At 36.9% G+C, this 17,584-nt stretch overlaps 1 protein-coding gene across 1 annotated transcript in view; it reads right to left on the bottom strand.

Annotated features, from left to right (window-relative positions):
* Positions 1-15,717, bottom strand: part of LOC121430216 (diacylglycerol kinase eta-like) — a 34,318-nt gene extending 18,601 nt beyond the window's left edge. Inside the window, exons 1-2 of the mRNA XM_041627494.1 lie at positions 15,654-15,717; positions 3,323-3,385 (exon numbers count right to left, since the gene is read on the bottom strand). Of these exons, the coding sequence (XP_041483428.1) occupies positions 3,323-3,385; positions 15,654-15,677 (87 nt within the window). The 5' untranslated portion in view covers positions 15,678-15,717. The remainder of the gene's footprint in view (positions 1-3,322; positions 3,386-15,653) is intronic.
* Between the last annotated feature and the right edge of the window lie 1,867 nt (positions 15,718-17,584).

The following is a 17,584-nucleotide window of genomic DNA, read 5'->3' as shown; positions in this document are numbered from 1 at the left end:
TTCTCTTTTATTAGTAACCTAGAGAAGCTATACTTTTTAAAATGTTCCTCATCTTTTACAATATCTGTTATACAGTAAATATTATTTAGTCAATGTGTTTTTTTTTGGTAATATGCATATTTTGTGGAAAATCTTCTTCCTCTTCTTGAAACCTGCAGCCCTTCTATCGAAATCCATTTTCCCTCTTTTTCCTCGCATTAAAGCCAACTCTATATGAATTCTCCATCTATTCCCATTTATACAGTAAACAACTATCTGTGCCATGCTATGCAACCCCCTTATAATCCTCCTCGGTCCCAGACAATGATTTCTGCGTCATTGATTCTATGCCACCTCCTTTCCCGAAGGGGTTCATCTCAGGAAGATAAACGAGGCAAAATAGATCGTCCCTAATGATATCGGTCGGCACCATTAAAAGGAGAGAAATCCCATCGCTCGCCGTATCGTATCTCAGTCGATGGTGCGCTGTCTTGGCCGCATTCACCATCTGTATATATGTCAATTTGTATCATGACAAGAGCTTTGCTGTCAAAAACAGGTCCAAATTAAAGAGGAAATTGGAGATGCTCAAACTATTTTTTTTGTGTGTGTTTACTTCATTTGTTCACTCATTACAAACTAGTCATGGTGGCTCCAAGGATTCCCTTATGACTCAGTGGTAGAGGACATGTCTCATAAATGGAAGGTTGTGGGTTCAATCCCCAGCTGAGCCATACCAAAGGCTTAAACGAAGGTACTTCCTGCCATCAAGCTTGGTACTTAGCATTTAGATTGTAGAAGGGTAAGACAAGCATATCATGGCATGCATTGCCTACTGGTTTGTAACAGAAGTGGTTACACTGGACATAAAAAATATGATGACCATCATCAGCAGGGGCTCTGTTCGGGGGGGGGGGGAGTCAAATGACCTAGATTCACGCTCATTTTACCTGGAAATGAAATGGACCAAAATACCTCATTTTAGAGTCAAACTTTATAAGCCCAAAATATTCCCTGATATTCCCTGTTATACTGTTTATTCTACCCAGACCTGGAATTGTTTTTTTTTATCACTTCAAAAAGCAATTTTCTGTAGTAATCTCCAGGTAACTGCAGACTAAAAAGGAGACCGATACTCACAAGAACACATTGCAATCATGAAAATTTGAATTTGCATTGTATATAAAAAATGTTTTCATCTTTTTTCTTCTTTCAAGACAAAGATCAACTAGGCCTCTCGGCAAACTTCTAACTCTCATCGCTATTTCTAGGAAGTTGTCCTAATGTTCTCTTACACAATACTTTCCTCAAAGTTGACAGAAACATTTAATAGAAACACGATATCAGCGACAACAGACTTCTCCTGAATAGTTGATTTGTAAAGAGCTTGAGAGAGAGAGACCTTCGAGACAGAGAACGATTAAGCCGCCAATGTCCCAGCGGCCCTCTTTCTTCGATCGATTAGCCATATCACATGACATGCTAAACATCGCTCTTTCGCTCGGGTTCAACGTTCCAGGGATTGATTTTTGTCCTCTAGATCGAGTTAGCCGTGTTGGGACAGCAAGAGCTTCGTCATTTCAAATGTTGTTTCACATTTTCTCCTGTGCTTTATTAATGTTTGGGAAGGAGAAGGTATGTCCATACGTGGTTGTTTGGTCAAAATGTGAAATGTAAATGTCAAAGGACTTCTTATTGTAAGTCTGTATACCTCAGAATCCTATTAAAGGGGAAAAAAATCCCCCAGACCAAAAGTTTGTCAAAATACCAAGGAAATAATGATAACATCGGTGAAGGTTTAAAGAAAATCTATTATAAAAGATTAATAAATTATTCAATATTTTTTTATTTGAGACGTCATACATACAAGCAACTGCCTCTTATGTTACGCAATATAAAATGTATAATTTTCAATTATTTAATAGTGCATGGTGACTGATAATTTCTTCTTTAATGAGTGGGTGTGAGTTGATTTGTCTCTTGATATACAGAAGGTACAATAAAAAAAAACTTTTTCAATTTTTTCGAGTAAATGACATTTCATGACATTATCTTTTTTTACTACACAATATATGAGGGAAGCTGCTCACATATGACATCAGGGTCCCGTCCTACAAAGAGTTACGATTGATCCAATCAATCGTAACTCTATGGAAATCCATCAAAGTCATAATTCTTTTTGTACAGGAAATGTGCAAATGTTCTTTGTAAACAAAGGCAAACACACCAAACTATCAAGAAAACAATAAATTTATGAATATACATCATATCTAGAAAACATTTTGAACTATCATGCCTTTTAGATGTTGATGGTCCTGGCTTTCCATAGTTGAGATTGATCATATCAATCGCAAATCTTTGTAAGACAGGGCCAGATATCATGAAATTTCCTTGACCCTTCATCGCTATTTTGTTCGATTTTTTTTTTACAATAAACTTTCATGCCTGGGGCTGATTTCATAAGCAGATGCAATCAAACAAAACTTCAGAAAATCAAACGCAACTTGTCTTTGCGCCAGTCATACACGCATATTTAGGACTTGCGGTTGATTTTATTTCAGATGTGATTAAATGTAACTTTCTCAGCTACAGGCGCAAGATCAATTTAGTCCGTTTATGCCAGCATGTATAGCAAGCCATTGTAACATTCATTATGATAAAATCTTTCTTCCTACAGTGACGAGACGTTTGCTCCGGCGACAATTGCTCCGGGCTTTATTTCGTCTAAGATATAGGGTTAGGGTTGCAATAGGGTTTTATGTTAAAGATAGGGTATAGTGTTAAATCCAGGATTGAAGTTGGTTGTTCCATTAATGTGTGGAATTTGCAGCTAAGCAAATGTCACTGGAGCAAATGCCATGGAACACTTATCGTGTTTACATGTGATCGGCTTTTGGTTCTGAACCAAAAGCCGATGCAGAATCAGCTATCTTGCACCGCATTTACACGCTGTCACAGCTCGCGTAGCAAAAACCTGAAATGATCCGCGCACCAACTGAATACGTCATAATAAAGACAACGCTGGCTGCGTGCGTTTACAAGTACGTCATGATGGTAAAGTAAATAAAATGCCGATGCAGAATCGGCTTTCTGTTTACACGTAGAAAAAAGCCGATTTTGCATCGGCTCCCGGTTCTGAACCTACTACTTTGGTGGTGCAAAATTGACAATTCTGCACCGCAAGCCGATGCAAGTTAATCGTGTTTACACACAATGAAAAAGCCGATTCTACATCGGCTCGCGGTTTAGAACCATGAGCCGATGCAGAATTGGCTTTTTTGTTGCAGTGTGTAAACACAGTAAATATCTCCATGGAAAAAATACACAAGGATGATATACTTACATTGCTGTCTTTCGCATAGTAAAGGTTCCTTCCTTTAATCTTGAAATACCTCCTTCTCCATCTCTGTTTAACAAAACAAAAATGAAATGATATGAATTAAATCACAGTTTAACATTTTCTATTAGTAGCAAAATAAAGCTATCTTTAATTTTTAATTGGTAAAAAAAGTTGCAAAATCATCTAGAGTTTCAGCATTTGTATGCAAAAAGGTGCTTTCTGTTGCCTTCAAATGTGATGAATAGGGGGGCTGTAAAAGAGGTACATGTACCCACTGCAAATCATTGTCAGTCTTGTACAAATAAGTGAATAGCCAAAACGGGGGTGGGGAGTGTGGTGTATATAAATATATGCTCAAAAATGTTATCTTATGCCAAGGTGAAGCTGTTTATTGTAGTAATTGGATGGTCATTAAAATGTAATTACACAGCATCTTGAATGCAGTTATATATAGCACAGTGCAATTAGAATGTCATTATACAGTTAGCAGGTGATCTTTTTTTTTCATTACACTGTGACAATGAATAGTAATTATACAAATAAAATCAATGCCTATCAACCTCAACATTGCAAAGTTTAGTTTATCAATAAGTGCATGATTTATGCCAAAACAGTGAATAAAAAGAAACTAATGAAATAGTGTTAGAAGATTACTTCAATATAACATCCATTACTTTCAGTAAATAAAAGATTAAATCAAAGAACCAAGTTTGAAAAATCAGATCTGGCATATATACAAAAAATATATTTGGTAAGTAATATATGATGCATTCTTAATTTGGTCAATAAAATATATTCTGTATTTTCAAACATAGCTTGTTTACTTGGAACCCAAGATCTTAAAAAAAAATCTTGTTAGAAATCTTTGGTTATTTTTAATTGAATTTCATTCCAGAGAAGGGAGCACTACTCTATGGATTCTTCCACCTAAATAATGGCAGCTTCTGACCACAAGAGGGCGCCAATACGTATGATGGTTTATCCCCATTGAGTGTCCACCCTCAAACATTCTCAAACATTACCTTGGCTTTGCTCCTAAATGCTGAAATCGTCTCTCTCTCTCCCTCTCTGTATGCGTGTGTGTGTGTGTTTGTCTCCGTCTGTATCTTTTTCTACTTCTTTCTTATTACCATACACCCTTTGCCATAAAACTTACAAAAAAATCCTCACATAATCCCCCCCCCCTCACTCTCCTCTCTCTTTATCACATCTCTATCTTCTTTACATTCTTACAGTAATACTAGTAGCAGCATTCTCATGACTCAATCACTTGATGTGGCACTAAATCCAACTTCATAGTGAGCCCTCTAGTGGTAAAGAGTAGAACAGTTTCACACCAGGTGGCACCACAAACGTAAAACATTCCCCATAGACTTGTGTGTAATCCGACATTCCATATCAGACCAGAAAAAGGTTTCGTGGCCAGCTCATTTTGAAAATAAATTGCAATTTATGAAGATAACTATGACGGGATCAAATTTATCAACTGAAACATTAATATAGCCCTAATTTTCCGCCGGTCAAAAATAGTTCCCAAGTCATTGATATACATATCTTCCCAATTTGGGCAATGGGAGTTCAGTAGTTACCATTTCTTGAATCAGTGTTAGATTTTCAATCATATTCATACATTTTTGTCAATCACCAATATCAAATTGAAAAAATTTCGAATGAGTTGGTTCGAACGAATATCTTTTGCCTTCCTGTTTGTAATAAGGCTGATGGCATCTACCAGGGCACTCGAATTTACACAAGCTTCTCATAAACAGTACAAATTTTTGTTTCCCAATCACAGTGACATATTAAGGCAGATGTTTTTTATATCTTGCAAAATCTTTCACAAACAAGACCCTTTACCCTTTCATAAAGATGGTGTCCTGGTGAAGAAGATGGTTGCAGATACACCATGTCAATAAGTAGATATGAAAATGACTGTTTTGTTATCTCTTGCTAAAAACTAAGGAACTAGTTTGTCTTAAACATCAAAGCCAGTTGTGATAACGATGTTGATAGGATTTCAAACAGAATCCAATGAAATAACACTCAAAGTAAATGTACGTATAAATGAAAAGTAGACTGTTCTATTTGTTAAAAAGATTCAATTGTTTAGACATTGACAAAAAAGCATGGCATTCCAGTGGCTTAATGAGTCAAAATTTTTGAGGGGGCAAGATATGGCATATCAGGCAAAATTTATAAAATGTTACAAGTGAGAGAAGTGAGCAATCAAAAATTTTGACATTTTTATTACAAAAACCCATTTTTTAAAAATAGATTGTGGCATAATATTCAGAAAATAATATATTTCACCCTTCTCTCTTTTTTTCTTGGTTGTAAAATATTTGGGGGGGCACCCCCCCCCCCCCCGCCCCATCTGTACACAACTGTATTTCTGTAAGTACCAAAGTTAAATCTGCCATGACCCTGGTGACAATTAACCTTGATTTAAAGATTTTCTGATTATTGTTTGGTGCAACTATGTTCCTTCAGCTTTAAAGTTGCGAAGAGCATGTCACATCTGTGCCAATGTCACTTATACCCTTTTCATAAACCTATCCTCCAATTAGCCGCCTAAGAGTAATGCGGATAATTCAATAAAAATTGCGTTCATAAACTCCGAAAATAAGCCGCATTATTTTTACGAGCGCCCGTCCTGAAAAGGCGGATAATCGCCATGACAACTGGACACGCCCCCTCCGATGCGGTTGTGTTGGAAAAGGGTGACCTTGTGACCGCACCATGGCAATTATCCGCATTATTTGGAAATGCGTTCATAAACTCAAAATCTTATCCCGATGCCGCTATTATGCGGATAATAGCAGCATCAGAGTAATGCGGATAACTCTTGTCCTCCTCCAATTTTACGACCAAATTATGCTGCTATTAGCCACCTAATTCATAGTAATTGGGTTTATGAAAGGGGTATTATATGGTTGGATATTTGTCGTAACACAGCCACCTGAATAAGTGACTTCAGATTAATGTAGGCATTAACAAAAATTAATTTGTGAAATTTTCAATTTTGGAATGGCAAGGTTGACTTTTTGACAAGATAGTAAGTGATTAAACGAGACAAATGGATTCAGTTGATGCCCAACTTTGTATGTATGATGGTGGGCCCCAAGTCTGCGCACCTAACAATTTGAGTTAAGATTTAACATGAATTTCTTCTTATTTCACAAAATCTTTCAGTTGATAATGTTCCTTACATCATAATGAGTTAGTGTGCCAAATATCTCATAAAAATTTGAAAGAAATATATAATTTTCTTGGAAAAAATCTCGGGCAGTCATTTTCAGATTGAAAAAAAAATGGTACCCCACGTCTGCGCACTCATTCACTTTGCACACGATTCGAGGATTTTGATGACAAAAGCTGTATTTTGAGGCTGTCACATGAAATGCCCTGAATTCATTATTTTTCCACCATTTTGAGTCGGATTTTTTTATGAATACCTCTCTATGTCATGCATGTGTAAAGTTCGTGCACGTTGCGTATCTTCTTTCACTAAAATCGCGCAGATACGCGAGTGCGCAGACTTGGGAGACCGCGCAGACATGGGGGAACTGACCATATATCTCACTACTTTATATCATGGAAACTGTAAGCTTGGCCCGATGCCAAAACGGCAGTATATATGCATCACTCATCAAGAAATGAATATCCTCCTCTGTTTTCACCCACCCTGAATTTAATTTGTATCGATTTCCGCATCTTTGCCCCAGATTACATGTCTCGCCCATCTTCTTGGCCTTTAAAATTCAAAAACCTCGGTCCATCGTGGAAACTGCATCCAAGTTTCGTTTTCGTGGTGCAGAAGGGAGTGTTTCCGCAGTTGCTGATTTCATAGAATGCGAAGGACTGTAAATCTGTCATGAATACATGAATACAAAATTTAATAGAGTCTGAATCACGTACCTGACTGTGTCAAGACCACCACAGCTGAGGGGGAGGGGAGGGAGTGCTTAAAAAAACTTGTAATACCCCTTTCATAAACCAAATTATGCGGCTAATAGCAGCATAATTTGGTCGTAAAATCGGAGGAGGACCAGAGTTATCCGCATTATTTTGATGCTGCAATTATCCACATAATAGCGGCATCGGGACCAGATTTTGACTTTATGAACGCATTTCAAAAGTAATGCGGATAATTGCCATGGTGCGGTCACAAGGTCACCCTTTTCCAACACAACTGCATCAGAGGGGGTGTGTGCAGTTGTTATGACGATTATCCGCCTTTTTCAGGACGGGCGCTCGTAAAAAAAATAATGCGGGTTATTTTTGCAGTTCAGTTTGTGAACACAATTTTTATTGAATTATCTGCATTACTCTTAGGCGGCTAATTGGAGGATGGGTTTATGAAAAGGGTATAAGTTACCCCTAACTGTACAAATTACTGGATTATGAAGTGCTACAGTCTGAACCAAAATTTATCTTCATTTATTAGAAAACTAAGATTGCATATCATAAATTTCAATGAAGGCAAAAATATACTTTGCTTTGACAATGCATCTTAACAGTCAAAATGCTCATCGGAATCTGCAGATTTTAATGTCTTTTAACACAATGGAGTCAAATAAGTTAACTAAATATATAATCCAAAAATATTGCATGGTTGGACTGACAATATGACAAGGGGTGGGGGTCAATAAAAGACAAATGTAACCTTATCAAGAAACACATGACAAAAGCCAATTAAAATCTGTGAAAGACAAAATGAAAGAAGGAAGAAAAGAGAAAGAAAGTAATAAAAAAAGAATGAAAGAATGCACTAACAAAGGAAAGAAAGAAACTAATAAGGAAATAATGAAAGAATGCACTAATGAAGGGTAAAAAGTAAAGAAAGAAAGAAAGAAAGAAAGAAAGAACCTCATCTTTTCCTTCACTTATTTTCACAAAACAGTGATATGCACAACTAGGCAAGTCAGTCGATGATGTCCATCACTCACTATTTCTTTTGTTTTTTATTGTGTGAATTATACAATATTTCATTTTTAATAGATTTGACTATAAGAACCAACTTGACTGAACCGTATAATAGTAAATAATACTAATTCCACATGTTCAGGGAGGAATTAATCATTGTATCACTTGACAATGAGGAGAAATTTAGAATATTTCATATAATAAAATACAAATGAAATAGTGAGTGGGTGACGTCAGTCTCCTTTATTTGCATACCAGCAAGATGTGCATATAACTGTTTTGTGAAATTAAGAGAAACTTTAAAATGTAATAACTTTCTTATTTTACATCCGATTTTGACGAAACTTTAGTGTTATGCTTGTTAGATTTTTCTCTCTTTATTAAAATCAACTTTTTGTTGGGGTGGACTTGTCCTTTAAGTCACACATTTTGGTAAGAAATAAAAAATAAATTCATTTATAAGAGATTATCTCTCTGTGAGAATGTAACCCGATGTTCTATCTCATGATGTGATTAAATTTTCCCGAAAAGAAATCGGAGACTCTTGAACGAAATGAAACAAACATAACAGAAGGATCGGTAGTAAACAATGGTGCAAACACAAGAGAGACAGGGAGAGCAGGAGAAAATCAAAAGAAACTTTCATCTTTGGCAAGTTGCCAGTTGGACGTAAAATGAAACGTAATCATAAACGCCAGAAGACCTTGTCACTAGAGTAAATTTGATGTGTTATCGGAGTGACATCACTTCGTGTTCTAGATCATAAAGATTTCCTCAAATGAGGCTACCTCCACTTATCATCTATTTTCCCCCTTTCTCTCTCTCTCATTCTGTCTGTCTTTCTCTCTATAAATCTTCTGTCTGCCTCTGTCTCTATCACTCCTATACCTTTTCAAGTCCCCCCCCCAATTTATCTCATTCTCAAACAATAGAAGGTATTATTAAAAGACGACCTCCTAATTAAAACAAGGCAAAAACAATTTTGTATCTCGCCCACTTATGAAAATAACCAGAAATATGATTTGCGAGGGCACGCAAGAGAATTATATCGAAACTTCATTGTGAAATGACTGGGATGGAATAACACTTGTCACAAGAGCCTTGCACGTAAACTTTAATGTTGACCTCAAAATGACCTTTGACCTTACCATGTGACCTCCGACTGCAGCATAACATGCAGGTCGCCTAAGTACATCTACCATCCAAGTTTTGTTGAAAAGTAACTTATGGTTGTGGAGATAGGTGTCATAAGAGTCTTGCATGTAAACTTTAATGTTGACTTGAAATGATCTTTGACCTTAACATGTGACCTCTGACTGCAGCATAACATGCACGTCCCCCAAGTCTATCTAACATCCAAGTTTGGTTGAAAAGTGACTTTTTGTTGCAGAGTTAGGTGTCATAAGAGTCTGCATGTAAAGTTTAACTTTGACCTGAAAATGACCTTTGACCTTACCATGTAACCTCCGACTGCAGCATAACATGCAGGTCCCCCAAGTCCATCTACCATCCAAGTTTGGTTGAAAAGCGACTTACGGTTGTGGAGTTAGGTGTCATAAGAGAGTCTTGCATGTAAACTTTAACGTTGACCTGAAAATGACCTTTGACCTTACCATGTAACCTCAGACTGCAGCATAATATGCAGGTCCCCCAAGTCCATCCACCATCCAAGTTTGGTTGAAAAGCGACTTACTGTTGTGGAGTTACGTGTCATTACAGGTTTGTGATTGACGGACGGATGACATTTGGATCCCCAAGTCTCGCCTTCATCTCTGATGGGCGAGGCAAAAAAACTCAAAAATTCACGCACCCTCATATTAAATTTCTCTTACCTTCCTCCATCGTCGACATGAGAAAACCAAAATACTATAAGAATGAAAGAACTTTATCCTCCCTAAAATCTTTGAAAACCACCTCACTCTTAGCCAATTAACATCAGAAGTAGATATGAAACAATTCTGTTCTTTTCTTTTTCCCTTTTCTCATTGCCAATACCAGCCCATCTCTTCCTCTGTCCGCGCCCCCTCCCCATCACCCACCTTCACAGTCATCCCCCCTTCCCCTCCCCATTTACCACTTTCTTTCTTGTTTCTTCTCCATCTCTCTCTCTCTCTCTTTCAATCCAATCAATATCAAGGTTAGATATGAAAAAACTGATCACTTTTTCTTGTCCCCCTTCCTTGCTATGATCCTCTTTTACCCCTCCCCTCTTAACTCATCCTTCAGCTCACTTTAACCTCCCCCCCTTCTCCCCCTCTTTTCATTAACACCATCAAAAATCAGAGGTAGATGTGAACTAAATCGCAATCTTTTTCACCTTCCTCAAAACTGCCATGATCTTTCGCCCTATGCCCCAAGCTCCTTATTCCATTCCCCCTTCTTATTTTGTCTCTTAATGCAAATAAAAGTGCCCAACAAAATCTAAAGCCATAAATTTCTAGAACACAATCCACAAGCAGGCAATGTTCACTATTTTTGTCTGCTTTCATATACTTTAACATAAATGTCAGAAAAGTTTCACCGACAAAAATACTATTAAGAATTCATGACCTAGTCAAATGATTGAGAAAATAATAAGAGAGCAGAGGAAGAACCAAAAGGATAGAAGAGGAAGAAACAAAAGGATAAAATGAGATGAATTTCTAAGAAACTGCATTTTAGATGATGATGCGGAATAAAGATCAAAGTCAGATCTTCAATTGAAATATTAATGAGACTCGCAAGGATACTTATGAATTCATTGACAGGTAATAATGAAAGCCGGAAAGGAGGGCTTCAAAGAGAGAAACCGATGGGAAATCTTGTTTTCAAGTAATATCAAATCTGACTTGAGATTAACCAAATATTTGCAAAACATTTCCAAGAGGAAACGGCATAAACATGGACTGTATTCATCAATTTTCAAGGAATAAGAAAGCATAAAAAACAGGAAATCAATTTGAGAGAATAGAGAGGTAAATTGACTGCATTCTTCCCTAATGGGGACATGATAGAAACGGGACAAAGTGAAAGCTTATCCCAAGAAAATCAAATATTTGATAAGCAGAGAGATCCGAGGGCAGATGTCTTGGGAAAATGGGATTTATATGGAAACCATCCTGATCTATCTCTTTCACTAGAAGTTTCTTCATAAAGGTCAGGCATATATGAAATTGGGAGATATTGAAGTAACCAAAGTTTGTTATCATGAAAGCAAGTTCTTAAGGCGGGTCTGTTGGGATTTAAGCTAAATATTGACAAAATAAGATTTTGTGATGGGGAACGAAGAAAGGACGCACCGGGAGAGGAAAATACGATGGTAGTGCAAGATGGGAAAGGAGATATGAAGGGTGAATGGAAGGTCATGCGTATTGCCTTGTTCACAAGTAAAGTTTAAGCCGGGTCAAAAAGAAGGGTTTCATGACATTTGCTCTGGCGACAATTGCTCCGCTATGAATTCCACATCGAATAACTAAACTTCTACCCTGGGTTTAAGTAACACTTCCTTTCTTTTTCCTTTTCCTTTTCTTTTCTTTATTGCGCCATGAGCATCTTTCTATGATGGATACCGGCGCATTACAAATGTTCATATTATTTTTATTATTATTATTATAAAACTAACACTAAACCTAACATAAACCCTATTGCATCTGTAACCCTAACCCAACATCCTGGACAAAATAGAGCCCAAAGCAATTTTTGCTGAAAAAAGAAGAAGAGAAGTTATATAAAGCATTGGCCTGTTGTACCCACACAAGCTATATATCATTCTGATACAGAATGGCCACTTTGTCTTTCGGCATATACACCATAGTTTTTGTCAAGATACTTTTCACGATTTTTTTTTTGTCAGCTTCAACAGAGGCTTAACTTCCAGATATTTACACTGTTCACATGGATAGTGATAGGTATACCAAAGTAGGAATTTTAAAATGGATCTGTAAAAATAAAACCAATGCAAAAATAAAGTAAAAATTAAGTTTGAAGATCTACAATGAAAAGTCTCAGCTTGTTTTAACTGGTTAGAACTGGTTAGGATAGGTATGATACTAAAACTTCCAAATATTACTTAGGATGGTCTACCTGCGAAGTGTGAACGGGGCACGAGGACAGAGGAAAGTACATCTATGAAGTGCTAATCACGCTAATGTATGGTTGTATTTGCTGGAGGTGGGGAAGATGGCCGGGACCCCTGTTTATCTTCAATTCTCGGAGGAGGAAGATGATTTGACAAGGATAATACCAGAAAACATGGAAAATTGCCCTCCTCCTACTTGGCTATAATCTTCTCCGAGGGGATTGAAATACTTGACTGCCATTCGCCCTTCTGCACCCCTGCTCTTCACTTCTCTCTCTCCCCCCCCCCCCATCCCATAGATGTCTTTGTTTGGTGCTCCTTTCCTATTTTCAACCAATTTCTCCAGTCATAAGCTCTCCTCTTCTGCACCCCTGCTCTTCACTTCTGTCTATCTCTCTCTCCCCCCCCCTTCAATCCCATAGATGTTTTTGTTTGGTGCTCCTTTCCTATTTTCAACCAATTTCTTTAATCATGCACTCTCCTCTCCCCCCTTCCCCTCTTTAGTCCCTCTCTCCATATCTCTCTTTCATTTAACATCAAAAGTAGATATGAAACAATTGTGCTCTTTTTGTCTTTCCCCTTTCAAAATGCCTAAACCAAATCCTGCCTTCTTTCCCGTTTGCTTCTTCCTTTCTCTTTTCATCCTCCTCCCCCTTCTCCCTCCATTGCTACTAAATCATCAGAATTAGCAGGATCAATATGTATTTCAATTAACGTTTCATAGAAACACTCGGGTGGAAATTCTGTCGGATTTCGTTTTATTTCTTTTTTGTCATCACTACCACAACTTGAATTTATGTTCAAACTAAGCCAGTATAACCCAAACACTGAACTCCTGGTTAAATCCTAATATTTTATTTTATAAAACTAATTCCTGTGTTGATTAAAGCTTAATATTCAGTCCTAATTCTTAGTATTTTCAGCCAGGTTGCCAAACTCTGGAGATGAAAAAAAGGAACTTTTAAAATCTATTTTGCTCCCCATTTTTTTTTTAATAAAATGTGCACTGCTCTTGCAGACGGAAACCAAAGATTTGTAACACATTTATATCTCACTGTGGTTTTAAAGGACAAGTCCACCCCAGCAAAAAGTTGATTGAAATAAAAAGAGAAAAATTCAACAAGTATAACACTGAATATTTCATCAAAATGGGATGTGAAATAAGAAAGTTATGACATTTTAAAGTTTCGCTCAATTTCACAAAACAGTTATATACACATTCTGGTCCGTATGCAAATGAGGGGAATGACGACGTCTCTCACTTATTATTTTTTTTGTATTGTATTATCTGAAATATTTTTAATTTTCTCCTCATTGTCCTGTAAAACAAAGTTTTATTCCTCCCTAAAGATGTGGAATGACCATTTTTTTAAACACTTTATGGTTCAGTCAAGGTGGTTCTTATTGTCATATCAGTAAAAATTGAAATATTGTATCATTCAAACAATAGGAAAAACAAAGAAATAGTGTGTGAGGAACATCATATCCTTTGCAAGTCACTGAATTGTGCATATATATGTTTCATGAAAAATAAGTTTTAAATGTTATAACCTTCTTAAATTTTAAAAATGTTTTATTTCACATCGATTCTGATGAAATTTTTCAGTGTAATACTCGTTTGATATTTTTCACTAAATTCATTTCCCTAACTACACTTGTGTAAAATTTTATGAATAGAGTTACAGAGAAAAATTCACTCAATCACAAGATTAAATATTGATTTAATATTATCATTAGTTTTTTTTACTGATTCTTATTGTATGAAGAAAAAATCAAATGCTGTATTTTGGTTGCAAAAACTCACTAATCACACCGAAAAGGTAATAGTTGGTGGCTCTGCATTTTCCCTTCGTTTTCATTTTTCAGTCTCCCTTACCTCATCTTACCTTTTCTCTTCTAAAAAAAAATGAGGATCCTAGACACCCCTATACTGGTTACCATGGGCAACCAATATTTTCCAAAGAGCAGGCAGGTGCGATGTATTTTTGTACTAGCCCGATGGGCTTTCCTTTCTCTTAATTGTGATCATGGAGCTGTACACAAATACATAGGCCATACGAGGGATAAATGTCTCGATTTACCATTGGGATAGTGTAAATCAAGTGTGGTTCATGCATTATCCTCCTGAATGGTATTTCTACAAATGTCAGTTATAGGTGGTGTTTCCGAAAAACTTATGATCAATTCAATGCGAATTGTATGTCCCCAGGGGCCTGTTGCAGAAAGAGTTGCAATCGATCGCAACTCTAAAAATCATGCGCAACTTGATTTTCAACCAATCAACAGCGCGCATTTGGGACTTGCGATTGATTTCTTGGCTTGCGTTTAAACGCAACTCTTTCTGCAACGGGCCCCAGGGGCCCGTTGCAGAAAGAGTTGCGTTTAAACTGGGCCACGTCTTACAAAGAGTTACTATTGATCCGATCAATCTCAAGTATATGGAAATCCATCATTGTCATACATTTCTCTTTAGGAAATTTGCTCAATATCCTTTGAAAACAAAGAGAAGCATACTGAATTGTCAAGAAAAAAAGTGAATGCATGAATATACAGTACATCATTTCTAGAAAATATTTTGAACAAACATGTAATTTTAGATGTCGATGTTGCTGGCTTTCCATAGTTGCGTTGATCGGATCACTCGCAACTCTATGTAAGACGGGCCCCTGAAATCAATCACAGAACTTGTGATTAATTGCAATTGATTGATAGTCAATAAATCTAGTTATTGACATGATTAGTATAGCTGATTTGACACAGTTATAATCACTTGATTACAAATTTGCAGTGAACACAGAGATTCATCTATTGGACGTACTACACAAAATGTGCATTCATGCATTTCAAATAATGTTAGGTCATCTGAAGAAAAAAAATAATTTACAGTACAACTTTTTGCTATGATATTCTTCATAAAACACAGGGGCCATGCATGGGTGGAAATCCCAGGGAGTACCCAAAATAGTATAGGGGACACAATATCAAATGTCCCCCTACTATTTTTGGTATTTTATGATGGAAAGAAATACATCCTTCCAAATCGAAATGTATTTTGGACGAGACGACCTTACATGTGTGGTGATAACCTTTTCTTTTTCCTTTTTTTTGCTTGTCAAATTTTCCAGCCCCTGGTCCCCCCTACATTTGGGGAGAGATGTCCGCCCTTGGGGCCATGAAATGGTTTAGAAAGTAAGGCGGGAGGGGGGGCTGTGCTGACAGCAGTCTGTCCCTGAAACATGTACAGAACTAGAAAACTAGTAATTACTTGGTTCACCTTTCCGAAAATAAACCCCCCCCCACTTTAAAAAAAAATTAATAGATTGGAATTATTTTCTCAAACTGTGCACCTACCTGGAATGAGCTTGTTTGCTTCATGAGGTAGCCTTCTTTGATGCATGCCTGGAGAGAGATGGCGAAAGAGAGAGAGGGAGAGAGAGGGGTGGAGAGATGAATAGAGATTGGACAGTGGGAGAGAGATGGAGAAAGAGATGGGGAGAAGGGATAAAACAGAAAGGAGAGGAGCAAAGACAAAAAGAACAATAGAGATTAGATTATTGGACTATACAAAAGATATGAAATATATTAACCTTTATCATCTACTATGAGATGTATGGCTTAAAATATCAAACTTGAAATTAACATGCTATGAATATGTGGAGCATTGTGGCCCAGTGTATTAGTCTTCCGACTTTGAAACAGAGAGCCGTGGGTTCGAATCCCAGCCATGGCGTAATTTCCTTCAGCAAGGAATTCATCCACGCTGTTATTTCCAGAAAATGGGGAAAAAGCACTTTTACGTAATCTTGTTTTTATCCAATTCACATAGTAATATTGCAATAATATTGAAATTACTTTGAATCTTATTCTTTTCATAAGTAGAGATCTACCCATGGATGTACAATCACATCATCTATCCAATGATAGAACAGTCAAGAAAATGTCAGATTTACTTCTTGCTTGAACCATGTCAACTATACTTCAGCATGGTTTTTACATATAATAATAATAATGCAGTGAATATTTTGAAAAACAAGAATATGCTAAAGTTTTTTTTTTCATTTTCTGGAAATAATGAAGGAATGAAAGAAGCTTCACAAAGATGAATAAGAAGGAACACAACTTAATGCAACTTGTCAAACGACATCATGAAGCATGAAATGAATAAAAGGAACGCACATATTGAAATGTCAGCGGATAGATACTCAACCGGAGATTAGGGCTTTTAGCAGACCTTAGTTCGCTGCAAGGGATTTATCTCTTGTAAAAGAATAAATAGTGACAACTTCTCTTGTAAATATTCATGATGATTGGGGAAGGAAGTAATGTGTCGTATCTTAATGCTTACTTTATTTGACTCTCCCTCTCTTTCCCTCTCTTTTTCTTCTTCTCTTTCTCTCTCTTGCTCTTCTCCTTCTCAACCCCCTTCTTCCTTTCTTTCCCTCCCTCTCTCCTTCCGTCCCTCCCACCCCTTCCAAGTCTATATTGAATACAATAATGATAAATTATACTAGGTTTTTTTTACAGCGAAAATTACAATTAAGTCTCTTATAGCGCTTGTGTTATAGGAGCGCCTTGAGCATCTAACAAGGTGGATATGTGCGCAATATAAATACCCTATATCATTATTATTATAAGCTCCACACGTCCATCAACCTAATTCTGACAATCATGAAAAATTTATCGCAATTAAGAATCTCCAGTTCCCTATAAAAAAAATTTGCTGTGTAACATCATGTGTAACACCATGCATGTTTTAACAAACAGCTTCATGAACAAGACCTCAGAAGATGTACAAGCCTCAAGACATTGAGACATATTGGAAGATGGGGAAAAGAAAGAAGAGGGAGGGGGCAATAGGGACGCGACCTTTCAATGAAGAAGAGTGGGCAGAGAGGAGGAGGAGAAGTCGGCTGAAGATGATTCGTAATTGAAAAGTCATGAAAGATTGGATTATTCTCACCAAAGCACAAGAGCTGCAAATGACTCCATCGCACGGTAAGTCACAAGAAAATTGCAAAGCTACTGTACATCTCACACAGACACCTATGGTGGTCTATCCTGTTGGTACATGGATTTACAAGAATCTGATATGGTCTTCTTATCAATAGAACATTTAAATTTAGATTTCCAGAGGTACCTCTACTCTGATGAAGTTGCGGCATGATAAACAGAGGACATTTAATGGTTTTACGAAGACAAATTTCTAAAAGCAGTAAATCACTTGTCTTAGTGGCACGGTACTTGTAAATATAATCATCAGTGGTCATTTAGGTGTAGGTGGT

The sequence above is a fragment of the Lytechinus variegatus genome, chromosome 16 (genome assembly GCF_018143015.1).
Source record: "Lytechinus variegatus isolate NC3 chromosome 16, Lvar_3.0, whole genome shotgun sequence".
NCBI lineage: Eukaryota > Metazoa > Echinodermata > Echinoidea > Temnopleuroida > Toxopneustidae > Lytechinus > Lytechinus variegatus.
Note: the sequence above shows the minus strand (reverse complement) of the source record. Positions and strands in the feature narration are given on the sequence as shown.